This window comes from Eubalaena glacialis, chromosome 18 (genome assembly GCF_028564815.1).
Source record: "Eubalaena glacialis isolate mEubGla1 chromosome 18, mEubGla1.1.hap2.+ XY, whole genome shotgun sequence".
NCBI lineage: Eukaryota > Metazoa > Chordata > Mammalia > Artiodactyla > Balaenidae > Eubalaena > Eubalaena glacialis.
In genome coordinates, this window is record NC_083733.1 from 13578902 (window position 1) to 13606673 (window position 27772).

The 27772-nt window shown below is 45.1% G+C and overlaps 2 protein-coding genes across 5 annotated transcripts in view; one reads left to right on the forward strand and one right to left on the reverse strand.

The window, feature by feature from the left end:
- Positions 1-175: 175 nt before the first annotated feature.
- COG4 (component of oligomeric golgi complex 4) lies at positions 176-26518 on the reverse strand. 3 transcript variants are annotated; one of them, XM_061173195.1, is made up of 19 exons: positions 26343-26518; positions 24244-24326; positions 23429-23543; positions 20489-20663; positions 19214-19407; positions 16843-16948; positions 16164-16321; positions 15053-15111; positions 12826-12959; positions 10999-11117; positions 10272-10438; positions 9304-9469; positions 5176-5238; positions 3379-3495; positions 2681-2773; positions 1609-1692; positions 1305-1406; positions 924-1052; positions 176-702 (listed from the first exon to the last, which is right to left on the reverse strand). In XM_061173195.1, the coding sequence occupies exons 1-19, from the start codon at positions 26511-26513 to the stop codon at positions 568-570; spliced, it is 2370 nt and encodes a 789-aa protein (XP_061029178.1). In that variant the 5' UTR covers positions 26514-26518; the 3' UTR covers positions 176-567. The 3 variants fall into 3 exon arrangements, with proteins under 3 accessions (XP_061029178.1, XP_061029180.1, XP_061029179.1); XM_061173197.1 differs by having other exon boundaries at positions 26423-26513; XM_061173196.1 differs by lacking the exons at positions 2681-2773; positions 3379-3495.
- A 291-nt stretch (positions 26519-26809) lies between these two features.
- Positions 26810-27772, forward strand: part of SF3B3 (splicing factor 3b subunit 3) — a 46365-nt gene continuing 45402 nt past the window's right edge. The window contains exon 1 of one of the 2 annotated variants that reach the window (XM_061174432.1): positions 26810-26914. The gene's annotated coding sequence lies outside the window, so the exon portion shown is untranslated. The other variant, XM_061174433.1, reaches the window with a different exon arrangement.

The following is a 27772-nucleotide window of genomic DNA, read 5'->3' on the forward strand; positions in this document are numbered from 1 at the left end:
GAGGGTCTGGGATTGGATGAGGCACCTGTTATCATGTGGGTCCTGGTGGTGGCCATGTGCCTCTCTGGGTGTGGGAGGAGGCTGAGGATTTAGGCTTTTGCCTTCACATTTCAGTGCAACTGATGGACCTGTCGCTCTGTAGCATCCAGCCCTTCCTGGAAACAGCACACTGGCATCTCTTCAAGGAGTATCTTTATTTAGGGTGATCATAAACATCATAGCCTCTCCTCGGAATAAACCTAATTCCTTAGGTCCCTAGATAAACCCAAGTCCTTTAAGACTGGCAGGGAGGCAGCCCATTTGCTGCAGTGTCCAAGGACGAGAGAATGACTACCCATGCAGGAGACTGGCCTGCCCTGGCTTCCCCACCTAATTAGGAGCCAAGGGGGACCTACCTCACTTGGTGGGGAGAGACTGTCCCCCAAAGCACCCTGACAGGTCTGAGAACAGACAGTGGACTGCGTCGGGGCCTTGTTTCCCTGCTGCCAGCAGTGGAACAGTCTGGGCTGTGGCCACTTAAGGAATGGGCCCCAAAGCGTGATGGGCCAGGTGGGGTCACCCTGGCAGCTACAGGCGCAGCCTCTTGATGTCCTCGCTGCGGAAGTCTATGCGCAGAGCCAGCACCTGGCGTACTTCAGCAGGAGTGAGGCGCCACGTCAATGGGCCAGAGTTGGCGCCCCAGTAATCTAGGATCTCGGTCACCTACGGGGAAGAACAGAGACGAGTCAGCAAGGAGGGGCTATCTTGAGAGAAGGCCTTGGGCTCCACCAGAGGCAGAGCAGGGGTGCCCAGGAAGAAGGTGGCCTGGAGGGCTGGGTTGCTGGTGGAGACTTGGTTTTGAGGGAGTGGCAGGGATTCAAATTTTGTCTCTGCCTCTCTTCCCAGTCACCTTTCTCTGGCTAGGCCAAGGGAGCCCTACATACCCGCTCCAGATTGAGGACTGTGGCCATCTGGGAGAGCCGGGCAAACTTGTCTCGGATGGTCCAGGTGGTCACTGTGGTGAGGTACGCAATGAGTGACCTCAGTTCCTTGTCAAACTGCAGACCGCCCAGCTGCAAGGGAACACGAGCCCAGTCACTGTTTAAGGCCTGGCCCTCTGGCCAAGCAGAACTGGCCCCCAATTTCGCTCAGTGCTGGGCCGCAAGGCCAGCTGGGCCTCAGATGGTGCCTCAGCTGGCCCCACTGCCTCAGGGCAGGACTGAGCCTAGATATGCAGGGCCTGGGGGTAGCAGACAGAGGGGACGAACTTGTCTTCCTTAGAGGGAAAGCAACAGAGTGGGGGGCCTGTGCTCCCTTGACATTACCCGGTTGAAGGTGGACTTCAGCACCACTTTCTCCAACTCGACTGCGACAAGGCTGGTCATGAGGCTGGTCAGGCTGTCGTAGATGACTGGAGACAGGCTGGCCTGCAAACAGGTTAGGCATCAGCGGGAGTCCCACCTCACCCCTCTGCCTCCCAGGAGTCTTTCTCCTGTGGGAGTATCTCTATGGCCTGGGGCTTGGAAGAGCTTCCTGGGTTCCCAGCAGGAGTGTGATGAGAAGCCTCAGGCTGCTGATGGGGGCAGAGGTGGGTAATTCTACAGGCTGGTCCCAAGAGCCCCTGCTCACCTTGAACTCTGCCATTTGCTGCTCCAGATTAAGGATGAACTGTTGTACCCAAGGGTCGTTGGCCTCATAGTCATTGAATTCTTCCTATTATCAGGAAGCAAGGTGGGTCACCAGGGGCGTCTCCAAGAAGGACCATTCACCCCCACCCTTGTAGCTTATGACTCATCCAGCCTAAAATCAGCTTAAAATCAGGCTGGCAGAAACTGCTGCTGTTTCTGCATCACACTGCTGACCAGCAAACAGCCCTGGGCTGCAGCAGTGGCCCATGCAATATGGTAAAGCTCCTGGCAGTTTATCCCCTCTTGTATCTCATGTTATACAGGAATGAAAAGATTAGGCTAGAAGGGCTTCCCTGGTGGTGCAGTGGTTAAGTATCCACCTGCCAACGCAGGAGACACGGGTTCGAGCCCTGGTCTGGGAAGATCCCACATGCTGCAGAGCAACTAAGCCCGTGCACCACAACTACTGAGCCTGCACTCTAGAGCCCGCGAGCCACAACTACTGAGCCTGCGTGCCACAGCTACTGAAGCCTGCGCGCCTAGAGCCCATGCACCGCAATGAAGAGTAGCCCCTGCTCACTGCAACTAGAGAAAGCGCGCGCGCAGCAATGAAGACCCAGCGCAGAGAGGGAGAGAGAGAGGGAGGGAGGGAAGGGGGGAGGGGGAGGGAGGGAAGGGGGGAGGGGGAGGGAGGGGGAGGGAGGGGGAGGGAGGGGGAGGGGAGGGGGAGGGAGGGGAGGGGGAGGGGGAGTGGGAGGGAGGAAGGTCCCAAGTCTATAAGATGTGGGGCAAAAAGAGCCTCAATAAATGAGAATGCGTCAGGTCAAGGCAAACTCCCTTTAGATGTCTTTCGCAGCCCTCTGACTGCAGGAACAACCTGTTTCTGGGAGGAACCACCTGTTTCTGGGAGGAACCACCTGTTTCTGGGAGGAACCTAGCCTTTGAGCATGAGGGAAGTGGGCCTGAGAAATATGTAAGGTCTAGTCTGTTCAGACAGCTCCACTGCGCTCCAGCTGTGGGCTGGGGAATGAGGGGTAATCCTGGGCTTGGTGGCCGTCCGTGGTCAGGCTGACCTCCTCGATGTTGTGGGAAACAGAGAGAAAGGTGTTGATCCAAGGCTGCACCTGTGGCTTGATGGCTGTGCTGTTTAGCTCCATCAGCCCTTCCTGTAGGACAAGGCAGAGACGCATCAGACACAGAAGGCACGTGCCTCCATCCCTTCCCTTTCTCCTGCTCCACCCATCCTTTGACTATCAGGGCATCCTTCCAGCCATGAGGCTTTTCTGCAGGCCCTGTCTGAAGTCTCACAGAAATAATGCTAATCAAAGACGCCAGGAACAACCTGTTCCTTTCCAGATATATTCTGATTCAGGTCCAGGCCAGAGATGAGACCATGGGGTTGGTCTGTTAAACTCTAGAAAGAAGAGATTTCTGAGTGCCTGGTACTAGGCAGCACCTTTGGCTAAGGCCAAGCAGATCTCAGTACCCACATGGTTCAACTTCCTCTGAGGACCCTTCTGAGGACTCCTGGCACTGTGGAGATTCTAGAGGACCAGAATGCCAGCTTGTCAACGTGACAGCTGCACTGCTGAAAAACCTTTAGTCTTCAAGGGACTCGCACAAGTTCAGTGGCTTGCACTCTGCCCCCTCATGCCTCCTCTTCCCCCCTCCCGTTTCCTTATATGCACGAAGCCCATGATAAGCCAGTGACAATATTCTCAGAGCGAGACACAGGCCCAGGATTCAGGCAGCGGTTGAACCTGGGGCTTACCTGCAAGAGGTCTCGGAATTTGTTGGACACGGCAACCAAGTCAGAAAGGCAGCTGTCAAACTTGGCCTGGGCCTGCTCCCCTCCAATGCCTTGGCTGAACAGCTTGGTGCAGTCACTCTAGGGGAGAACACCCAGCCATCAGGCTTCTGAGCATGCCTGGGCCATGGGCGTGTGAGGAGGGCGAAGAGGCCAACATGAAACCAGCCATTTCTCCTATTCCAGCCTTCTCTGGGAGCGGCTCTGGTCAATCCGAGGCAAGAACCCTGGCTGGGTCTCAGGAAAGCTGGATTTGATCCTGTGGCTAGTCATTTGGCTCCCACTTCCCTCTTTGTAATATGAGGGTATTGGGGTCAGGGGGTGTGAGTAAGAAACACAAATATCAGAAGTTTTTCACACCTTTAGAGTCAGGCATTCCTGGCTTCAAATCCTGGCTCAGCCATGTATTAGTTGAGCGACCTTGGTCAAGTGATTTAAAGCTTCTGAGCTTTAATTTCCTTGGCCATAAAGTGGGAACACATTCCTGCTCCCATGGTGGTTGTGAGAGTTGGATGAGATGATGCACAAAGTGCTTAGCCCAGTGCTTGGAACGTAGTAGGCACTAAGGAGACACTAGCTACTGTAATAGGATCTGCTTTGTAAATAATTTGGTCTGGCTGCCCAGGGGATATTGTCATGACCATAGGTAAGATTTAAGTGCTCACTGTGTGCCAGGCCCGGTTTTAAGCATTTTACTTTTATTAATTAAAGTACCTTTCTTATGGAGCAGGCACTATTATTATCCCTACTGTATAGATGAGGAAACTAAGGCACAGAGAAATTAATAACTTGCCTAAAGCCACACAGCAGTAAGTCCTGAAGCTGGGATTCAAGCTGGGAATTATGGCTCCAGAGCACCTGTTCCTAATCCCACACTAAGGTCTAGCTGTAGAGAATGCCACAGGGGGAGCTGCTTTGGGTTGGCAGGAGCTGCCTGCATTTCCTATAGCCTCCTAACAGTTGGTGCCATTTTGGCTACAGTAGGAGCAGCTGTGAGGAAGAGCTGCAAAGGGACTGATCTAGCAGGGAGAGGTCCTTGGAACTTGCTTCAGGCCACACAACTGGTCAGTGGTCAAGTGGGGACTTGAACTCAGGGGTATGTGACTTCCAAGCCCAAGCAATTTCCACTGTTACATGGCCTTCCTTTAAAAAATGACAACAGCAACTGGCTCTGTACAGGGTTACGTGAACCCTGTATCTTTTTTTTTTTTTTTTCGGTCACGCCATGCAGCTTGCAGGATCTTAGTTCCTCGACCAGGGATTGAACCTGCGCCCTCGGCAGTGAAAGCACGGAGCCCTAACCACTGGACCGCCAGGGAATTCCCCCCATATCATCTTAATCTCAAAATTTATAGAGGGCTTTATCACTTTTATAAAGTGCTTTCAATCCTGTTTTTTATCGGGCCACCCAACAAACCCAACGCAGGGCACCATGGAGATCTGTATCTTGTTTCATAGATGAGAAAACTGAAGCTCAGGGAGTTAAGGGATTTGTCCAAGGTCACATGCCAAGTATGTGCTGGAAGAGCTAATTTGAATTCTGATCTCCTAACTCATGGGTCAGAGCTCTTCCCATAGTTCAGAGATGTCCTGCTACCATGTCATTCACTAATGAATCCCCCTCAAATGCTCTGAAGAAGAGCTGGCTCAATGCCAGGGAATGCCATAGCCCCCACTAGGAGGAGTGCACAGGGCTCACTCTCAAAAGGAGGCCTGGGGAGGCTACAGCCACTGAAAGCTGATAGGCAATTTCCCCTGTACCTCCAGTGTCTTCTTCAAAGTGGAGATGTTTTCACTGCAGACTTCCACGTTGTTCAGGGTCACCTGGGAGACAAGGACAGAAGAGTGTGACTTCCTGCTCACTATTATTTGTACCCTCTCCAAGGCTAGACTGGCTGACAGCTGCACTCCTGAGGCTCGGGGGGGGGGTGCTAAGGACCACCCACACCAGTGTCATCAGGCAGGGGGCTCAGGTCTCAGTGGGGAGAATGGTGAACCAGGCTCGCCCTTTCTCCTGGGCTTGACACAAAGGCAGCAAAGCCATCTGACCTCAGAGGTAATGACCCAAGGTTTCAGGTCTTTTTGTTCCATGTTTAGGCATGCAAGTCTCGGAGAAGTCCTTGGGCTCCAAACCTCCAAGCCCAAGTCAGTGATGCAATGGCTGACATTGATTAAATAAATGCTTCCTGAGAGCCTGCCACCTATGAGGCATTTTCTCATCATTAGTTCTTTGGCTCTGTTGAATACCTTCTGCAAAACAAGTATAGTTGACCCTTGAACAACGCAGGGGTTAGGAATGCAGTTGAAAATTAGCATATAACTTAGAGTTGGCCCTCCGTATCTGCATCTGTAGATTCAACCAACTGTGAATTGTATAGTACTGTAGTATTTACCATTGAAAAAAATCCACGTGTAAGTGGACCTGTGCAGTTCAAACCTGTGTTGTTCAAGAGTCAACTGTATTATCAAGCCAGCTCACAGGTGGAAACATGACTCCTAAGAAGGTGAAATAATTCACCAAGGTCAGTCAACTTTTGATTCAGCAAATATTTAAAGTGCCCACTATGTGCCAGGCACTGTTCTAGGTACTGGGAAGAAAGCAGTTAACAGACAAAATCCATCCCCTCGCAGAGTTTACATTCCAGAAGGGAAGTCAATAAATAAGTGTCAGGTAGTGATAAATGCCATGAGGAAAAATAAAGCAGGGTAAGAGGACAGCAATTCAAAGAGTGACAGGATTAGAGCCAGGATTAGAATTTAGGTCTCCCCACTCTAGGCCAAGGGCTCCTTCCTTCATAACTCAACGGCCTTATGAGCTTGGCGCAGAAACACCAATCATAAAAAGCAGCATGTGACAAAAGTGACAATTAAGGTAAAAACTGCTATGGTCATTTAGAGGAAAGACACAATGTTTTGGTCTGAAGCATTCTAGGAAATTCCATGGTAGAGTAGGTAACTGAGTGGAACTTAAAAGGCTGGAACATAATTCTGAGAGGAGAGGAGGGTGAGTACATTTCTCCACCCCCATCGGCCTCCTCTAGTCCAGTGTCCTGTTTGGTATTACCTTAATGGTACTTAGGATTATCTGATATTGTCTTGTTTGTTTCTTGTTTCCCTTTCCCACTAGAATGAGAGCTCCAGGAGGCAGGGATCTAGTCTGTCTTCTCTACAGCTGTATCTCTAGCATAGCACCGTCCAAGAGAACTTTCTTGATTATGGCAGTATTCTAAATCTGAACTGTCCAGTACGGTAGCAATAGCCATGTGTTGCTACTGAGCACTTGAAATGTGGCTGGTGCAACTCAGGAGCTGGATTTTTAGTTTAAAGTTAAATTTAAATAGCCACACCATACTGGGCAGTGCAGCTCAAAAACCTAGAACAGTGCCTGATATATAGAAGTTTCTCAATAAATATTTGTTGAATGAATGAATGAGTGAATAACTGTCTTCTGGAGAAAGGATAACATAAGCAAATGCAGAGTGGCATAAAATCCAAAAAGGTATTTGGGGACCAGGAGAGTCAGTGCACAGACATGTGCAGGGAAATGACAAGAGGTGGAGCTGCAGAGATGGGTGAAGTCAGACTGGGAATTGGGTGCTATGGTGTCCTGTGGACAATGGAGTGGCACTGACGATTATTTAAAGCGGGTGAATGCCACACGAGCACAGCTCTGGTTTGGGAATACTAATTTAGAGGCCTTGTGTGGGAGAAATTAGAGTTTGAGAAGATCACATTGCCTTTGAACTGGTGTGCTGGTGCCATGACCAGGAAGGCCGAGGTGAGGTAGAGAGGGGCTAGTATTTCAAGAGATGAGTCAGAAACTTCAGGATTTCAGGGTGAAAGAAGAATCCCAGAACCCCAGGGATTGAGATTAGGATGTCCCTCCTGTCTTCCACAAAAATACTGCCCTTGTCAGTGTCCTACAGCTAATACTGCAAGATCACGCTGCTGACAATGCTGCTAAGACCACTTGCATGGCGGATGGATGAGACTTGAGGTCTTTCATTAGCATGCCACAGCACAAGGCTGCTAACATCACAAGCTTCCAGAGAAATAACTGCACTGTCATGACAGCTCAAGGATGAAGGCCACAACATAAATGTTTCCAAGGCATTTGAGGGCATAAGTAAAATCTGTCATGAGGGAAAAATGGATTTGAGTTCAAATGGTATTGATTTCAAACACCAAAAACTTTGATGTCAAAGTTTCCTTGTACTGACAGTCCTTGTAAGCATGGATTCACTGGGCTTATACCTAGCTCATGGTGAATGATACATCAGCACTGTTGGGGAATTCATCTTGACAGCCAAATGAATCAAGGCGACATAAGAAATAGGTCCTCCAGTGGGAGTGATGACATTTTAAGTACTTGGCATCAGGAAAACCAGAAAACTGTCACCAAGCATTTAGCATCACCTTTTCTTGTTGGCCTTATCTTCTGGGCCCTCAAACAATGAAGCTGTCTGAATGGGAGCAGCGAACGTGTGAACACACAGCAGCCAGCCTACTGGGGACTCGTGGAGCCAAGGGATGGAAAATAGGACTAGAGTGACAGGATGGATCAGATTCTGGAGGCCTTCAGCAAACCATCAGGCAAAGATGTCTAGTTTTGATGTGGTAGGTAGCAAGGAGTCATTTCTGAGCAGAGAAATCAAAGAATGAAAATAAGTTCTATAAAAAATGAAACAGAATGCAAACAAAACAAAAAATTTAAGTCAGTTCACGATCATATGAAGCTGGTTGCCAGAAATTTTGGCAAAGTTCTCCAAAGGTACCATATTTCAGAGGCAATAGTTTCTTGGAGTTCATCCTCTTTTTTGGCAACCATGACATCCTAAAAAGACAGAACCCATGCTCAGGGAAGATATTTTCAATGACAAGGAGAAAGTAAGGTTTCCTAAATAGACTTCATTGGATCTGTCTGAGGACTAGTTACTGTGGGCTCCCCTGCATAGGGGCAAGGTAGATATTAGCATGTTTAGGCTTCTGTCTCTGAAAGCAACATCTTAACTCTTTTGGTGTTATAGGCCCCTTTAAGAATGATAAAAGCTAAGGACCTTGCTTCCAGAAAAAAAACATGTATACATTTTTGCATCCTACCCCCAGGTGTTCAGAGACCCCATCTGTGGACTGTTGACTGAGAGCTCTGCTATTGGATGCTTCCGTCAGGTCTCTGAACCCCAGGAGCCAAGCAGACTCAGAGCCTGGCCAGTGTGGGGGTGGAGCAGAATGACCTCTGACGGCGCTGTACCCACACACGAAAAGACACCATGTGCCAGAAACGCCTGATCACAAGCCCAGGGCTCATCTGCATTCTTTCTGGCTCATCACAAATTGGTTGTTACCCTGTATAAATTCCTTCATCCTTCCACGCTTCTCCTTCCCCAGCTGTCACACAATGGTAAGACTGCCATTCTGTGTAGCAGGACTTTAAGAAGGTCACCTTTCTGAGGAAGCTGAGAGCCTGAGAAGTGCGCTAGAAAAGCAGCTTGGTAGGCCTCACGGGTCAGCCCCAACCCATGTTGTGGGATGTCCTCAGGGAAGTAGTCTGGGGGCCTGGCACAGATGTAATCCAAGCTTGATACTCAGTGGAGCCCCTCAACAGCTAGGTAGTGCTCTTGGGAATAAGCGCTGGGGAGAGCTGAGGCGCCTAGCCTTCCAGGCAGGGAACAGTGCATGTCCTGGTTCGGGCTGCTCTGAAATAGGTCCCTGGGTAAGAAATGGTTTCACAACCTTCTAGGAGGAGCTTTCCTTAAAGGATGAGTTTTCCTTGTATATAGACACTGGAGGAAAAGTCTCCAGTTGAAGGCTTGTTATACTGTGGCTTAGAGGTCACAGTTCAACCCCTTGAGATAAATTGAGCAGCTTCCAACCTGTGGGGCTACCTACCAGGAAGGACAGCTTGGCCTCGTCAGTGCTCTCGATGCCTTTAGTGTCAAATTTGCCCTGCTGGAGGCTGCTGTGCATGATGTTCACGGCACTTGTCACCCCACGCTGGATGTCCTGAAAGGTGGTGGCTGGGAAGCCCATCCGCAGCTTGTTACACAGTACGTCCCTGGGGGGCAGATTGGCATATGAGGATTGACAGCACTCAACCTGGCCTCCAGTTCAGCAGCACCAAAGGGCTCACTACCCTGACCCAGAAGCATAAGTTGCTCTTTCCAGGGAATAACCAATCCTTGAGATCACCATAGGAGACGCTGAGCAGCCAGGGTATGAGAGGCCAACACCCTCTCAAAGGCACTGATATGAAAGAATACAGAAGAGACTGGCCAACTCTTTACTCCCTATGAGGCTTTCACTTAACGCCACTGAGCTCCAAAAAACTCAAGAGAAGGCAGTACAGCTTAGTGAAAGGCAGTACCGTGTCAGAGTTGAGAGAATAGGTTTTGAATGTCACACTCTACTCCATATTCTACCATTTATGAGATGTGTGATCTCCCTGAGCCTTTTCCTCATTTACAAAAGAGAGCTAATGGTTCCTACCTCATAGGGTCGCTATTAGGACCGAACAGGAGCAGGAAGTTAGCACAGTGCCTGGTCTGTAGCAGTGGTAATTATCATTGTTAATATTACAACTACTGCCCTCATCTGAGCTGCCTGGTCTCTTTCCTAGGTCTGAGGGCTAATAACTCCTCCAATCCAGTCCAGGGAACACAGATTTGGCCTATAACATATCTAGTTGCTGTACAACTGCCTGGAGTCAAGGATGTTGTGCTACGGATGGGAGCTTATATCCTGTATAGAACTGAACTACAATCATAAGGAAAAAAAGGAAGAAACAAAATGGGCCTCAGGAAGCAACCACAACTAGGACCCTTTTGCCTCCTAGAAAGCAGAAAGGGTGTTAACTGTACCTGAAGTCAGACTCCAGCTCTGTGGTGGCGAGGTTGATCATGGCACAGAGACAGTCGATGCTGGAGCTAGACAGAGCCCGCCCAATGCACTTCTTAACAATGTAGAAGACATCATCCACCATGCTGGATGTCAACTGGCCCTTCTCATAGGTGTCCAGAGCCACAGCCTACACAAAAAGCAAAGCACCCAATGAGGGCCCCAGTTCTGTATGTCACGGTTCTAGATGGTTCTGGAACAGGCCCTGGCTCTGCTCCCTTTTCTGTACCTTGTCCATGTTTTTCCCAACATAGCTTATTCTGGTCACAGCTTGGTGTGGTTCTTCCTTGCCAAAATAGCTCACTTCCCTACTGATCACCACGTTAGGAAATTAAGTATTTAGGGCGTTTGCCTTGGGAACATCTGTTACGTAGGTTGTAAGACACCAGGCAAGGCCCTTCTTTCCCAAGGCTCCTCACCCACATACCTCCAGGGAGGCAGGGAACAGGCAGATTCCCTGAGGAGCTGAGGTGTTCTTTTGTGATCCTTGGGAAAGAAGTCCCAGTTGGGTCCACAAAGAGCCTGATCACTCCAAAGATGCCCTCTAACTATTCAAAGCAGTACACTCAGTCTGCATGCAAGGGTATTCTCAAAGCAGGACCAAGAACTATGACATGCCTCGGCCATTCCCTTCAGCCTGGCTTCTTGGACAGGAAGCCCCAATTCCCAGGGATATGTCCTCTCTCCTACCTTGTTGACAGTCTCCCTCATGAAGTATTCCTCCATGGTAATATATAGACCAATTAGCTCCTGCATGGTGCAGCTCAGTAGGCAGTTATTGAGGAGTTTGTCCAGGGACTTCTGGTGCTCTAGGAGACAGCCAAGAAAGGAATACTCACTCTTCCTCCCCAAGGGAAATAGATCATTTTTTTCAGGTCCCTTTCTAGTCTCTGTTCCAAATCTGTACATGATTTACATGGTTATAATCACAGTACCAATAAAATTTTGTATTCTGCTTAAAAACTATATCACAAATATTTCAATGTTTCTACATAGCTTAGTTTTTCTTCTTTTTAGCTTACTTATTTTTTAATGGCTGTGTGATATCTTATCATGTAGATGGTCTGTTTTTAGACACCTGGGTTATTTCCAAACATTTTGCCATTATTAGAGATAATTGGAAATCATAGTAATTGGAGATTTTAGTTAATGTTATTGTACAAAGAAGTTTTTACTTCTTTTCCATTATTTCCTTAGAATTAACTGGTAAGATTCAAAAGACGTAAGCTTCCAAAGCCAAAGACTAAAATATATTGGGTACAGACCATTTCATTCTCTAACCAGTGCTATCCAACAGAATTTTCTGTGATGACGGAAATGTTCTATATCTGTTGTCTAATATAGTACCACTATTAAGTACTTGAAATGTGCTTAATATGATTGAGGAACTGAATTTTTAATTTTATTTAATTTTAATTAAATGGCTTGTGGCTTCTGTATTAAACAGTGCAACTCTGAACACACATGGTTATTATTATAACAGCAATAAGCACCAAACTCTAAATGAGCATGTATCCTCCTTTAAACACCAATTCAGGGAATTCCCTGGTGATCCAGTGGTTAGGACTCCGTGCTTCCACTTCAGGGGGCATGGGTTCGATCCCTGGTCGAGGAACTAAGATCCCGCAAGCCACGCAGCGTGGCAAAAAAAAAAAAAGAAAAAACCACCTGGGTCATATAAATAATTCCCTTGCCGTGTATTATTGATACAAGCCATGCAGAATGCCACAGATGTTGGGTCAGTTTCAGGTCTCCAGTTCAGGGAATCCTGCCTATACTCAACCAGCAGGAATTAAATGGTCTTCTTAAAAACGTGGAGTCAATTTGTCCATGAAATAGGACTATGGCACACCTTTTTATTCAACATATTTATCCCTTCAAAAATTGCGACTGGAGGAACTGGGAGACTGAGGGAGGGAGTGAAAGGCTTTCTTTATACCATGTACTCTTTTCGTATACTCTTTATACTACATATTTTTTTCTCAATATTATACCTCAATACTACATTGAGGTATAATTTATATACCATAAAATTCACCCACTGTACATGTACAATTCAATGATTTTTTGTTTTAGTAATTCTATAGAGTTTTGTAACAATAGCCACAATCCAGTTTTAGAATATTTCTATCACTCCTTTAAGTTCCCTCATGAAATTATGTATATTTTTTTGTTCTATCTATCTACCTATCTTGTGCACATATCACCTAAACACCAATCCCTAAATCTGAGCTGGTGAGGAAGCATAGTGTGGGGAAAAGAGCAGAGGAAAATCATTGAACCACTCTTGCCTTTAGCTGTCCTCATCTGTAAAATGATTAGATGGCCTCAAAGAGCCAGTCCAATTCTAAAATCTGGTAAGTCTAGATTTCCTCCTGGGAGTCAATTTGTCCACAGATCCCCCACAGACTAATAAGCCCCAATTATTTCCTTATTAAAAGATCTGTGACTTAAGTATTACAAAACAGAGCCAACTATACCCCAACCCACCCAAGAGAACATGGGAAATGCCTTTACCTTGTTTTACTTCTTCTGAGGCCATGGAGTCCCCCACCTCAAAATCTGAGCTGATTCTTTTCCTGAGGAAGCGTAAGTACAGCTCACTGCGGGCATTCATCAGGGTGACCTCAGTCAGGATAGGATCCAGTTCCCTGAGACACATGGAGCAGAGAGAATAAGCAGGACACTGGATTCCTTCAGATTTAAGAGCTACAGGGCAAACATAGTCCCAAACTCCCCTTCCCCCTGGGCCCAGAAGGGTCAGCTCTGCCCGATGGACCTCCTGGCTCTGCTGGTCCAATTATAATCAGAGACAGCTGTCAACCACATATCCCATTTACATGTTTCACCTGAACTATTCACCCACTAAAATCCTGCCAGGGCTAAATAAGGGATTGGGAGATGTATTTTTGTTAGTGGTTTAAAATTATCTATTAGTAAAAATTATCTATGCTTCATGTGAAAGAAATCACACCTCCCTAAGCCCTCATGTAGCTGTGCTGGGATTTCTTAGGGTACATCCTTCAACTGTGTCTCACACCCATTCATCTATCCAGATGAACAGCCAAAACAATCTTGGAAAAGTAAGGGCTTGGAGGACTCACCCTTTCCAATTTTAAAACTTACTACAAAGCTACAGCAAACAAGACAGTGTGGTTTTACTGGCATAAGAATAGACATACAGATTAACTAACAGTCCAGAAATCTTGACGTTTATGGTCAACAGATTTCCAACCAGAATGCTAAGACAATTCGATGAAGAAAGAGTAGTCTTTTCAACAATTGTGCTGGGATAACAAATATCCACATTACCAAGAATGAAGTTGATCCCCTCCCTCACATTATAGAAAAAATTAACTCGTTTTCCACACTGAAGTCCAAGAGATCTTTTCAAAACATAAATCGGGTCATACCGTAATCACATGATTTCCATAGCTCTTAGGATACAAGACACTGAATGGCCTGACTCTAACAACCTCACCAGGTTCATCTCATAGCAGGCTCTTGCCAACTCTCTGCACTTCAGCTATACTGGCCTTCTTTGGGTTTTTCAAATACACAGGGTCTTTGCACATGCTTTCCCTGCTCTACGTGTTACACGTTTCACCTCTTATTCCTATTTACTCTTTCCGTGCCGCGTGGCATGCGGGATCTTAGTTCCCCAACCAGGGATGGAACCCCTGCCCTCTCCGTTGGGAGCACGGAGTCTTAACTACTGCGCCACCAGGGGGGTCCCCCTATTTACTCTTAAAGTCTCAGATCTAAGGTCATTTCCTCAGGATTTTTTTTCCTGAACTTCATCAGCTTAGGTTACATCCCTTTATTACATGCTTCCCTGTACTCTATGCTCAGTATGTTGTAATGGTTAACAGCACCAACTCTAGACTCAGACTGCTTGGATTCTATTCCTGGCTCTGCCACTTTCTAGTTGAATGACCTTGGGCAAGTCGCTTAACCTCTCCAGGCTTCAGTTTCCTCATCTGTAAAAAGTGTTTATGGATTAAATCAGTGATCTTAACTGGGGGTGACTTTATCTCCCGGGGTACATTCGGCAGTGTCTGGTGATATCACGCTACCAGCATCTAATGGGTTGAGGCCAGGGATGCTGCTAAACATTTTACAATGCACAGGTAGTTCTCCACAACAAAGAAATTACCCAGCCAAAATGCCAATAGTATGGAAGCTGAGAAACCCTAGATTAAATGATTTAACATTGGTTAAGTGTTTAGAACAATGTTTGGCAGATAGTACACACTATATACATGTTAGCTATTATTGTCTACTTTATAGACCATAAATGCCACAAAGAAAGAATTATGTCTGTTTTGCTCACTTTGCTTTCTGACATATCCCCAGTACCAAGGACCAGTGCCTGGCACGTAATATGTATAGAGTAAAAATTTACTGATTGAATGAATACACTTTTATGTTTGGCATTTCTTTTAATAAGCATATGTTACTTTTATTAGAAAAAAGTAAAAGTTAAAAATTTTAGGATAGTAGTTACCTTTGGGGGAGGAGAGTCACTTTGGGGAGTTCAAAAGTATTGGTAATGATCTAGTATTCTTTACAAAACACAAATATGTTATACATATGCTTTTGTTTGTATGCTATATTCCATTTAAAAAAAGAGTCATAGATGAAGTATTTTTAAAACATAAACCACATTGTAAGAGAGCAGTCTCTGAATGATACTTGATTACCAATTCAAACTCCTATGGGCTGAAGAAAAGAGCATTATTACCTTGGTTCTATTTTTTCTGATGTAGAGTTTCTCATCAAGTTGTTCTGGACGTGCCGAAACTGCAATATACCACAGAAATGAGAATGCTCTTCCCCTCCCTCCTTCTATCTGCCCCTCGCTAGTCACTCCAAACTTCTGGCATAAGTATGTTTAGGTTTAGTTTGTTTAACAGACAAGCCAAAAGTAGGCTCTCAGGATGAGGAGCCAAAGATTTACTTTTTTTTTTTTTTTTTTAAAGCACTTTTATTTATTTATTTATTTATTTTGGCTGCGTTGGGTCTTCGTTTCTGTGCGAGGGCTTTCTCTAGTTGTGGCGAGCGGGGGCCACTCTTCATCGCGGTGCGCAGGCCTCTCACTATCGCGGCCTCTCTTGTTGCGGAGCACAGGCTCCAGAGCGCAGGCTCAGTAGTTGTGGCTCACGGGCCCAGTTGCTCCGCGGCATGTGGGATCTTCCCAGACCAGGGCTCGAACCCGTGTCCCCTGCATTAGCAGGCAGATTCTCAACCACTGCGCCACCAGGGAAGCCCCAAAGACTTACTTTTGATTTATAATGCTAACATTCACCTCTGTTATCGCACTTAAAAGTGATGCTAGTGGTGTTCCAATGGACTACTGTCTAGAGTCTCCCAGAGTTCTAGAAATAAAATTGTATGGGGCTACTCCTATTTCTAAGTCCTACTCTTACTTTATCTGCTCAAAGGAATGGAGAAACAAAGTTCTAAAAAAGCAAATGTTACCTTTAGCACTCAAGGAATGAAGGAGAAATTTGAGACAAATTACTTAACACTGAATAGGACCTTAAGAAGTAAAATTCCATTAAATCACTGGAAGGCCCTGTTGTACATTCTGTGATAGAGAAGTGGTCTAACATTTCTGTTGTGTTCCTTTTAGGAAGCCCTTTCTATTTCCTTCTCAGTCATGTACTGAGGCCATCATTAACTTGACAACACCTCAAGTCCAAAGTAAGCTGGTGAGGGGCAAGATGCAGGCCAGTCTGCATTTGCCATTTTTCTCCTAGCTGCACCTTTTTTCACTCCCCTCCCTAATTGATTCTATTCAGTGTTGCGCGCTAATGCTGCTACTAAACCACCTGTAAGCCTCCCCTGCTCACCTGCTGGTGGTAGTCCCTCTGCTTGATGAACTTGTCTACCACTTTCTCCACCTGTCCGTCACATTCCACCTGCAGATACTTTATCAGGGTATAAAGTCTCCCTGGGCCATAATAGGTTTCCACTATTGGTTGATGGGTCTCTACAATTCGGGCAATCCCTAGAAGGGAAAAAGTGAGAGCGTTGTATTCCAAATATTCTTCCCACAAGATAAACTCCTTTCTTCCATCCAGGACTGACCTGGGGTCTAACTCAACCCTTTTTGGCTGTTTTACTTCCCAAAATGAACACAAATTGTACTCGTCAGTGCCAGGAGTTGCTAAGCAAATCTGTCTGTTAAATATACACAGTAAACCAGCAGGCATTTGATAAATAATACTAATAGTTTCTACAGGAGCATCTTTGGAAATAAGCATCACTCTTCCCAGTCATTTATTTTGGGGTTAAATTCACTCTTAGAGTTTGGGTCTCAAGGACTAGGGAGAATCAAAACATCTGAGAGACGCTAACTAATCTTTGCTAATCAGGTACTGAATTGGGAAGTTAATTCTCCAATAAGTCAACACATAGCAAACCATAGGATTAAATTAAAGGCATCAGGCTAGCGAGGAGAAAAGAAAAGCTAGTGATGCAGGTGTTATAAGTGTCTCCAGTCTCCCGAGAGTGGAAAAAGGGGCTTGCCTTCAAACAGAAGAGTGAGTGTATCTGCAAAGATGACAGCAGCTCTTCGATCACTCATGTCTGTCCCTAGAACCAACAGTAGATTCTCCTCAGCTTTACTGGCCACCTGAAAAAGTAGAAAATCCACACATTTCTTTTTTTTTAAAGGTTAACTGCTCATATTTCTGTTTTGAACGTATATACGTACATATACGCACAAGAAGAGAATGTTAAAGTTATTTTTTCAACTTTTTTTTATTAATTTTATTTTTGGCTGCGTTGGGTGTTTGCTGCTATGTGCAGGCTTTTTCTAGTTGCGGCGAGTGGGGGCTACTCTTTGTTGCGTTGTGCGGGCTTCTCATTGCAGTGGCTTCTCTTGTTGTGGAGCATGGGCTCTAGGTGCACGGGCTTCAGTAGTTGCAGCACGCAGGCTCAGTAGTTGTGGCGCACAGGTTTTAGAGCACGTGGGCTTCAGTAGTTGTGGCTCGTGGGCTCTAGAGCGCAGGCTCAGCAGTTGTGGCACACGGGCTTAGTTGCTCCGCGGCATGTGGGATCTTCCCAGACCAGGGATGGAACCCGTGTTCCCTGCATTGGCAGGCGGATACTTAACCACTGCGCCACCCAGGAAGTCCCAACATATATTTCTTAGACCAAAGGCTAGCTTCAGTTTTCCAAAAAGACCTCCCATTGGCTTTCTTTTTCCCTTGATGCTTGAAAGCCTAGACAGCACACAGGAACATCCCTTGGGGGCTCTGGGTTGTCCAGGCCTCAGGGAAGACAAAGAACTTAACACAGTTGTTAACTCTTCCTCCATTCAGAGGTATAAATAAAGCTTTCCTTTTCTTTGATAACATCTACAGTCATTAAACTGGGGAGAGAGTCCCAAGTTTCAATAATTGTTTCAAAGTATAACTCAAAGTTATCATTATTATTAATGGTGCTTCGTTGAGCAGGGGAAGGAATCTGGGTACTTGGAAGGGATTTTTAAGGGATTAACAGTAGAAACCATTTCCAGGTTTCAGATGGCAAAGTACTGATTAAAAAAAAAAAATAATACTGATAAAAGAGTACCATAGGGACTTCCCTGGTGGTGCAATGGTTAAGAATCCGCCTGCCAGTGCAGGGGACACAGGTTCGATCCCTGGTCCGGTAAGATCCCACATGCCGCGGAGCAACTAGGCCCTTGCGCCACAACTACTGAGCCTGCGCTCTAGGGCCCACGAGCCACAACTACTGAGCTCACGTGCCACAACTACTGAAGCCTGCACGCCTAGAGCCCATGCTCTGCAACAAAAGAAGCCACCACAATGAGAAGCCCGCGAACCGCAATGAAGAGTAGCTCCCACTCGCCACAACTAGAGAAAGCCCGTGTGCAGCAATGAAGACCCAACGTAGGCAAAAATAAATAAATTTAAAACGAAAAAGTCCCATAAAGCAGTTATATTTTATTTTTAGTTAATTTTTAGAATGGGTAAAACATACTTAAACATTCAAAAGAAACAAAGGAGTGTCTGGTGAAAAGTAGTTCTTCATCTTACCTATGTCTCTTGGTCTCCTAAGTCTCCTTTTGAGAGGCGACCACTGTTAACCATTCCAAAAGTATCCTATGTTTATATAAGCATATATTTTTACTGCCACTCCCTTCATTTTAAACATGAATGATAGCACACTGTTATTTAACTTAACCAATCACATGTTAGAGAGTAAAATGTGTCAGCACATATGGAACTGTCTCATTTTTCTTAATGGCAAAATAATGTTCCATTATACAGAATTGAGGGCGTGGGGACAGGATGCACTGTGACATATAGTTAAAAAATAACAACAACCCTGCGCACATATGCCTACTGATGTTTGCTTCTCTCCATCTAAGGTTGGGCTGGGCGGAGGCGAGCTGAGACTAACTGAAGCCTGTTTCTTTTTCAGTTTTAATCTTAAGTGACCTCACCTGCTTCATCTCAATTTTTGAGACGTAAGCCTGGGTTCCCCCCTCACCACCAAGTCTTATTTTGAGACTCAAGCCTGGTTATGAAGTCTTAAAACCATTAACCAACTTCTCTGAATGCTCTTAAAAGAAACCAGTCCCTGGTTGACAGCTTGGAAAGGGTGATTCAACTTGTCAGAGGATCTGCATTTTAATTTTCCTATACTTTCACTTGGTCTGTTGGAAATAAATGTACAGCAGCAGATGTCCAGGCCATGCCTGGTACACAGTAGACTGGTAATAGGTAAGTGTTGAATGAATGTATGCATCCAGTCCTGCCAGGATACAGCAGAAAAGGGGAGTCAAATACAGAGGTAAAAAAGTATCCACAGAAAATGTATCCATCCAGTGCCCCAATCTGCAGGTGGAGAACTGTACATTATCCTGCCAAGCAATCAGGAGCCATACCTGCTTGCAAAGGTATTCTGAGAACTTGCTTAGTCCCTCCTCATGCAAACCCAGCAGTGGGAAGATCTTGAAGAAGCGCTCCACCTGGGGCAGATCCCCTTCCTTAGTGGCAATGGCAAACTTCTCTGTGACAATGGCTTTGAGACGCTGCTCAGCTTCCTGCAGCAATTTCAGGTTGGCATCAATCATGCTGCCTGCACAATGGGGAGAAAGTGAGAATTAAGGTAAAGAATGGTACTATGTCAGGTATATGCCACCTGGTCTGCACATTCCAAAAATATGTATTGAGCACTTAGTGTGTGTAAGATGCTGTACTAACAATATGGATGATTAAGAGATGAATCAGCTATGATCCTATTGTCAGAGAAGTTACAATCAACTGAAAGAAATAAGATTTGTGTGCAAATAACTGTAATAAAATTCAGTGTATGCTAAGTGTCATAAGAAAGGTGCCCAGTCACATTTCTGGTTGAAGTAATCAGAAAAGGCTTCCTAGAGATGATATTCCATCTCTCAAAGACGGGCAGGATTTTGATACCTGAGCAGGGGGAACATACATTCCAGGCAAGGGGAATGAAATGAGCAAAGGATTAGAAACAGAAAGATGCAGAGTATTTGCTGAGTATTGCAGATAGTACATATCCTGGTATACAGAGGAGCTCAATAAATGTGTGCACAATGGATGGATGCATGAGTGAATGGCATGAAATAAGGCTAGAAAGACAGAGTGGGTTGAGATCATGGAAGGCCCAGAACAACAAGCTAAAAATTTAATTTTAAATTAAAAAAAATATATATTTATTTATTTGGCTGCACTGGGTCTTAGTTGCGGCATGTGGGATCTTTGTTGTGGCATGCAGGATCTTTTAGTTGTGGCATGCGGGATCTAGTTCCCTGACCAGGGATCAACCCCGGGCCCCCTGTATTGGGAGCATGCAGTCTTATCCACTGGACCACCAGGGAAGTCCCTAATTTTAATTTTATAAGCAGGCAACATGGTCAAGTGTAAAGAACCCACGGGTCAGAGGAACAGTAGATCTGGATTCAGTTTTCTTTTCCGTAAAGTAGGAATAACAGCCTCTGCCTCGTGATGGTCTAGGACCTACATAGGGTCTAGTACCAGACAAGGAAATTTCCTAACAGATGTCCTTTTGCTGGTTGAGACTGCCTAGTTCAGATTACAGATGCTTGTACCTAAACTAGAAATTACAGATGTTTAAACTAGATTACAGATGCTTGTAACTAAACTACAAATCAACAGTTTGGGATGCCAACCTTCTTTGCCCTGTCGGCTGAGCTCGATGACTGACTTGTCCAAGCACAAGTAGCGATGAATGTGGGCTGCAGCCTGCTCATAATCTTCATTTCTCAAAGCAGTCTGAACTCCATCCATGCAGAACTTCAGGTCCAAGATGTCATCAGCTCTCTGAATGGCCTGATAGAGGCGATTCTGCAAAAAGACCTGGTGGTTAGAAACAATGTCCTATTCTTTCAAAAATCTCTCTCCAGAAGGTAGAGAGTTTCAGGAGCTGAATGTGATTAACCAGAGGTCCTTTTCAGCTTTCACTGGTAAACTAAAAAGCACCACCACTACCACTCACAAAACTTGTTGACGATGGTCAATACTACTGATGGGTATCACACAATTTTATTTATTTGATTGACCAGATCATTTATTTTAATGGAAGCAGGAACGGGGATAATCCATATTTATATCTGGCTTATACTGTTAAATTTATAACACAATCAAAATGTATTTGACATTTTGGGGACATAATATTGTAAACCAAGTAGTAAAATATGCAAAATACATGGAAAGTATTTTTGCTTTATTTACTTTTTATATATTATCTTTATCAGTATCTCATTCTTTTTTTTAAAATTTTTATTGGAGTATAGTTGATTTACAATGTTGTTACAGTGTTTCATTTTTTTTTTTTTTTTTTTTTTGGCTGCGTTGGGTCTTCGTTGTTGCATGCAGGCTTTCTCTAGTTGCACAGAGCGGTGGGTGGGGGGGGGGCTCTAGGGCTCACAGGGTCTAGAGCGCGGGCTCAGTAGTTGTGGCACATGGGCTCAGTAGCTGTGGCTCGCGGGCTCTAGAGCGTAGGCTCAGTAGTTGTGGCACACGGGCTTAGTTGCTCCGCGGCATGTGGGATCTTCCCAGACCAGGGGTTGAACCCGTGTCCCCTGCATTGGCAGATGGATTCGTTTTTATTTTATTTTATTTTATTTTATTTTATTTATTTTTGGCTGCGTTGGGTCTTCGTTGCTGTGTGTGGGCTTTCTCTGGTTGCGGCGAGCAGGGGCTACTCTTCGTTGCGGTGCGCAGGCTTCTCATTGCGGTGGCTTCTCTTGTTGCAGTGCACGGGCTCTAGGCGTGCAGGCTTCAGTAGTTGTGGCTCGCGGGCTCTAGAGCGCAGGTTCAGTAGTTGTGGTGCACAGGCTTAAGTTGCTCTGCGACATGTGGTATCTTCCCGGACCAGGGCTCGAACCCGTGTCCCCTGCATTGGCAGGCGGATTCTTAACCACTGCACCACCAGGGAAGCCCTGGCAGGTGGATTCTTAACCACTGCACCACGAGGGAAGTCCAGTATTTTTGTTTTAAAGAAGCAAGAACATTTAAGAAAACTTTAATATGTGAGCTGGTAGCTGTGTGGCTATAATGTTTCACGGTAAATTATTTTGGCAGAATCTGAACAAATAGATAGGGAAGAGTTATGCTATTTCACAGGGGCAACCTGAGGCTGGGACTGACTTGTCCAAGAACCCAGATCCTGTGCTTGTGTTCGATACAGCAGCTACGAACCACCTGTGGCTAATGAGTGCTTGAAATGTGACTAGTCCATGGGGAATTTCCTGGTGGTCAAGTGGTTAGGATTTGGCGCTTTCACTGCCGTGGCCCAGGTTTAATTCCTGGTTGGGAACTAAGATCCCACAAGCCGTGCGGCACGGCCAAAAAAAATATAATAAAAATAAAAACTTAAAAAAAAAAAGAGGTATAAATGTGGCAATAAACTGTATCTTAAAAAAAAAAAAAAGACAAGAAATGCGACCAGTCCAAATGAAGATGTATACGAGTAAAATACACACTGGATTTCAAAGACTTAGCACAAAATAAGGTAAAATATCTCACTGATACCATTTCATAGTAATTTCCGATATAATGGGTTAAACAAATGTTATTTTTAAATTGTTAAAATTATATTCACCCATTTCTGTTTTGCTTTTTAAAAACGGTCACTGGGAAATTTTAAATCACATGTGGGGTTCTTATTAGATTTCTTTTCCAATCTGAATGACTTTTATTTCATTTTCTTACCTAACTGCCCTGGCTAGAACCTCCAGTACAATGTTGAAGAGAAGCAGCAAGAGCTAACATCCTTGTTTTGTTCCTGAACTTGGGGGGGAAGCACCTAGTCTTGGACCAATAAGTATATTAGCTGTGGGATTTTCATAGACACCCTTTATCAGGTTGAGGAAGTCTCTTCTATTCCAAGTCTGTTGAGTATTTTTATCAAAAGGGGTGCTGGATTTTGTCAAATACTTTTTTTGAGTCTATGAGATGATAATGTGTTTTTTGTTTTTTTTTTTTAATTTTACCTATTTTTATTTTTGGCTGCACTGGGTGTTTGTTGCTGCGCGCGGGCTTTTCTCTTCTTGAGGTGAGCAGGGGTTACTCTTCCTTGTGGTGCACGGGCTTCTCATTGCAGTGGCTTCTCTTGTTACGGGGCATGGGCTCTAGGCACGCGGGCTCAGTAGTTGTGGCGCGTGGGCTTAGTTGCTCCGCGGCATGTGGGATCTTCCTGGACTAGGGCTCGAACCCGTGTTCCCTGCACTGGCAGGTGGATTCTTAACCTCTGCGCCACCAGGGAAGCCCGATCATATGGTTTTTGTCCTTTATTCTATTGATATGGTATGTTACATTCATTGATTTTCAGAGGCTAAACCAACCTTGCACGCCTGGGATAAATCCCACTTGGTCACAGTATAGTCTTTTTTTTAATATACATTGCTGGATTTGATTTGCTAGTGTTTTTGAGGATTTGTATGCCTATATTCATAACAGCTATTGGTCTGGAGTTTTTTTGTGAGACCTTTGTCTGGTTTTGGTATCTTGCATTAGGTTTCTATTGGATGGTGCTACTCTAATTTCTAACGTGGTAGCTTCTCTACTGCCCTCTACTAACTCAAATATCAAAAGCTCAACGGGATTACCTTGGCCAGGTCAAGCTGACGGACTTTGCTGGACACATTCTCAGCTAGGTTGCAGGTAAAGGTGATCATTCCAGCTAGCTGTTTTGCATCTCCTTCAATCAACTGCAGGTTGGGACTGGAGACACATTGTCAGCACACATATCCATAGGAGTAGACAGTAGAAGAGATGGAAAAATTTTTTTGCATATGGAGACTACATCTTCTACTTCTTTTGTACCTCCCTACAACTATTAGCTCTGTTCATTCTATTCACAGCTTTTTCTCAAGAGTGCTTTAGTGAAAACTCAGGCCTATACTTAATAATAAATTAATGTCAATAACTACTAAAGACACCCCTAAATAGGTACTGCCAAAGAACCTATTTAGATTCTCCCAATTGTTAAGTGAGCATAAAATGCACTAACCAACAATCTAAGAGGATGATGAAATCAAAGAGCAATTTTTATGACTAGAAAATATACAAAATCTGTAAAAACAGGGGTTCTCAAACTTGAGCCATATGTCAGAACCACTTGGTATGCACATTAAGCTAGAGATTCTAGGGCCCCACCCCCAGAGTTTCTGGTATAATAGGTTTGGGGTGAGGTCCCAAAATTTGCATTTCTAACAAGTTTCCAAATGTTGATACTTGCTGGTCCACGGACACTTCGAGGACAGCTTAACTATACCCTTAGGTAAACACTTTACCTGGAGGTAATGCTCCTTTTCAATTCAAACTCAACTTGCATTGTGTAACAGAAAGTTAGGAAAAATAATAACTTATCCAGTGGACCCTAATGGAATTAACAATAGGTCTTGCTGAGATGAAGACTCACCCCATCCGATGGAGAGTGACCATTTTACTTTCAATGGTGTTTTGCTGCTCTAAAAGAGCATCCAGCTCTCTCTCCACAACTTTCTGAAACACAGAGAAACAATCTGTCATTAGCATGATCAGAAGGAACCTTAAGAGTTATCTAATCCAACCACTTAGCTGAAGGGTAAATCCCATTTCAAATGTCTTCTTTCCTCTCACTAAGCTCCCCTAGGACTTTAACAAACAATACTTCATTTTTGCACTTACCATATTACATAATAATTGTTACCTTATGTGTATCTTATTCCATCTAGGAGATGAACACAACAGAGGGAGAACATAAACTTTTATTCAATTTCATTAGCATAGTGCCTAACACAGGAAGGCATTTAAAATATAAAGGCTCGGGGCTTCCCCGGTTGCGCAGTGGTTGAGAATCCGCCTGCCAATGCAGGGGACATGGGTTCGATCCCTGGTCCGGGAAGATCCCACATGCCGCGGAGCAACTAAGCTCGTGTGCCACAACTACTGAGCCTGTGCTCTAGAGCCCGTGAGCCACAACTACTGAGCCCGCATGCCGCAACTACTGAAGCCCGCGCGCCTAGAGCCCGTGCTCGACAATGAGAGAAGCCACTGCTATGAGAAGCCCGCACACCGCAATGAACAGTAGCCCCCGCCCGCCACAACTAGAGAAAGCCCGCGTGCAGCAACGAAGACCCAACACAGACAAAAATAAATAAATAAATAAAATAAATTAAAAATATATATATATAAAGGCTCAAATAAACAATGAAACTTCTAAAGTGGCAGTTATAAAAAGTCTCTTCTAGTGTATAGTCAGTAGCCAGAAGCGATAAACATAATTCTCTCTCAGCCAAGTCATTTACTGCACTACCTTAACCAATGTAACCTTCTTATGCTTGAGTTTCTTCATCTGTAAAATAGGGACAGTAATATATACCCCATACGACTGTTGTGTGAGCCAAACAAGATAACACATATAAAGTCCCTAACATAGCATGTCGTGTATGGCTCAACAAAAGCCATTAGTATTAGCTATATGTTTCTACTAAAATAGTCCAGTAGGATCCAGAGGAAAACATGCCCTTGACAGTCATCAAATACAAATACAAAACTAATATTGTTTGTTCTGTTTGTAAGACTGACTTAATTTTCCCCCCCATTCATTGAATGCAAGCTTAGTACTGAACTTTATAAAGCACATCTTGCTGAAAAACGTATTAGAAACTGCTAGAGTTGGTATAAGTTAATATTATATTTGAAAATTCTCAAGATATCAGTGACCACCTCTGCTCCAGTCTGAAACTGCCTTTTGTGCTCAACCTTAATAAAAGTTTGGTTTAGGGAACAGCTACTAAAGTTTTAGATTAGAGTTTAGATCTTTCTTCTGACTGGCAAGGAGCCCAACTGGCATTCAAAATTGTATTGACATCATCAAGTCGCACGGAAAAGTGAAGCAGGCTGCAAGGAATGAATCTTAGAATATAGCCCACGCCCCTCATTTGACACCATGCAGGGGTACAAGAGATGAAGTGACTTGTCCAAGATTAGACAGTTGTGCCTGAGTCTTAAAATCTCAAGCTTCTATAAAGCCCTGCATTTAACTGAAACACTAAAATTACACCCCCAAATTCATTCCCACAGGAGGAAATCTTAAAACGCTTCAAGGTTATATGCAATGATTTCTCGCTTAAATGAGATAATGGGGTAAAAGCACTTCATAATTTTTAAAATTGCTAAGCCGTTGCAAGAGAGCCTTTACTCTTATTTTGAAAAGCAAGCGAGTCTGCGTATACCCTCAAGTCTAACTTCACTCTGGCGGAGAAACCTAGAGATTAAGGGCCAGGGAAATCAACGGGGGAGTGGGGGCAGATCGCCTAGATGACAGGAAAACATGCTTGGGGGCATCAGACCGAGTAAACAGAGAAGTCAGGTCGCCCCAACTACACTCAACTACACGCTTGCTTCTCGAGTAGGTGCTTTTTTGTTTCCTCGGCAAGAAGAGACCTTCCCACAGCCTGAATTTCCCAAGACTGACGGCTCCTAAGCCCACTACCCCTGCATCCTCCTGGAAAAAGCAGCTCAGCCCCCCCCCACCTCCTCGCCGCAGAGCCGTTGATACACAGCTTCCAGCTCCTGCAGCTCGGTCAGGGAGCGAATGAGCTCAGTGGAGATACCCGAACAGCTGCCTCCTCCCACGCCGTCAGGCGGCGGAGGCACCCCTAACAGCTTCTGAGCGGAATCGAGGTCTGCCATCTTGGTCCCCATTCCTCGCTTCCGGCCCCGCGAGGCCCCCCCTCGTTGGCGCGCCACGTCTTTGGGGCTGCCCACGGCAGTGCCCAATGAATTTGTAGATTTTTGTTTTTTTTTTAAAAGTCTACTTTAAAAGGTAAAGTCATTTCCTATTCTCCTGGAAAAAGTGACGGTCATAAAGTATATTTAAATAATTTTCAATGCTGTGTGGAAGCAAGACAGAAGCAGTAAAAAAAAAAAATTATATATACATTCTTCAGGCGCCGGTTGGGGACCTATTTCCGTCGCGCGCCAACCGGAAGGTCCCTGTCTTAGGAGCTAATGGAGGACGCCGGCGGCTTGGCGTTGGCGGTTGTTTAGGGCTTGGAGGAAACTGAGGATCTGTCCGATATCTACGCCATCCTCTTGGCTGCAGGGTAAAGAAACAGCTCCCCGACCTCCCCGAGAGCGGGGAGGCGGATAGCGGCCATGTAGGAGGGTGGGCCGAGCCTGTGGCAGGGGTTTCTGAGGCAGCTTAGGCCCGAGAGGTACGGGAAAGGGAATGCTTGGGGCGGCTTTAGGGAATCGTCTCCCGTGTCCGTTCACAGTGTGGGAACCAGGCCTGGCTCAAAATAAGCTTTCTAGAAACTGCGTACCTTTTAGGCGCTGGGGGAGGTGTGAGAAGGAGCAGGAGGGACGTCTTCTTCTGGAGAAAGTAAACGACACACGGGAGGGTGGAAAGATCGAGGGTGTTAAAAGTGTAAATAATGGAAACAGCCTTTGAAATGAAGACTTTTGTATTTGTATTTTGGCATTTGGGCGACTTGTTTCCTTCTCTGATCCTCATGCGGTGATGTTCTTTTGGCACATGGAGAAGGGGTGGAGGGGGCAATCACAGGCTCATTTCCTAGTATTCACAAGCAGGAGATAGAAGTGGGGGAAATCAAAATTTACCAAGTTTTGGCCGTTACTGGTTCCTGGTATATTGTTCTTGGCTGGTCTGCTTCCAGATTGCAACTTCCTCCATTTCCTAAGATAACAATACTTGGGGAACCTGGATCCAACTAGGTTCGGGGAAAATGAATTCCAAAGATAGTAATGGATAGCATAGGTTGTAAAGCTTTTCCAGGTTTCAGAAGTGTCCTGTGGTTTCCTCTGTTGTTTTCTTAAAAATTCTGTATTTTTAACGTAATCAGTCCTGCAACACGTATCACATTGACAACATGGTAGGGCTTTCATTGTAAATTGTGTTGTTGATAACTGGAGATTTGAAATTATGTTTGAAATTTTATAGT

Bases quoted from the DNA above. Each gene is read 5' to 3' on its own strand.
- COG4 (XM_061173195.1), bottom strand. From the start codon at position 26,513: ATGGGGACCAAGATGGCAGACCTCGATTCCGCTCAGAAGCTGTTAGGG. The intron at 16,949-19,213 runs GTATGGCTCCTG...CTACTTTTTCAG, and splicing joins CAGAATACCTTTGCAAGCAG to GTGGCCAGTAAAGCTGAGGA. The intron at 1,407-1,608 runs GTGAGCAGGGGC...ACCTGTTTGCAG, and splicing joins AGCAAATGGCAGAGTTCAAG to GCCAGCCTGTCTCCAGTCAT.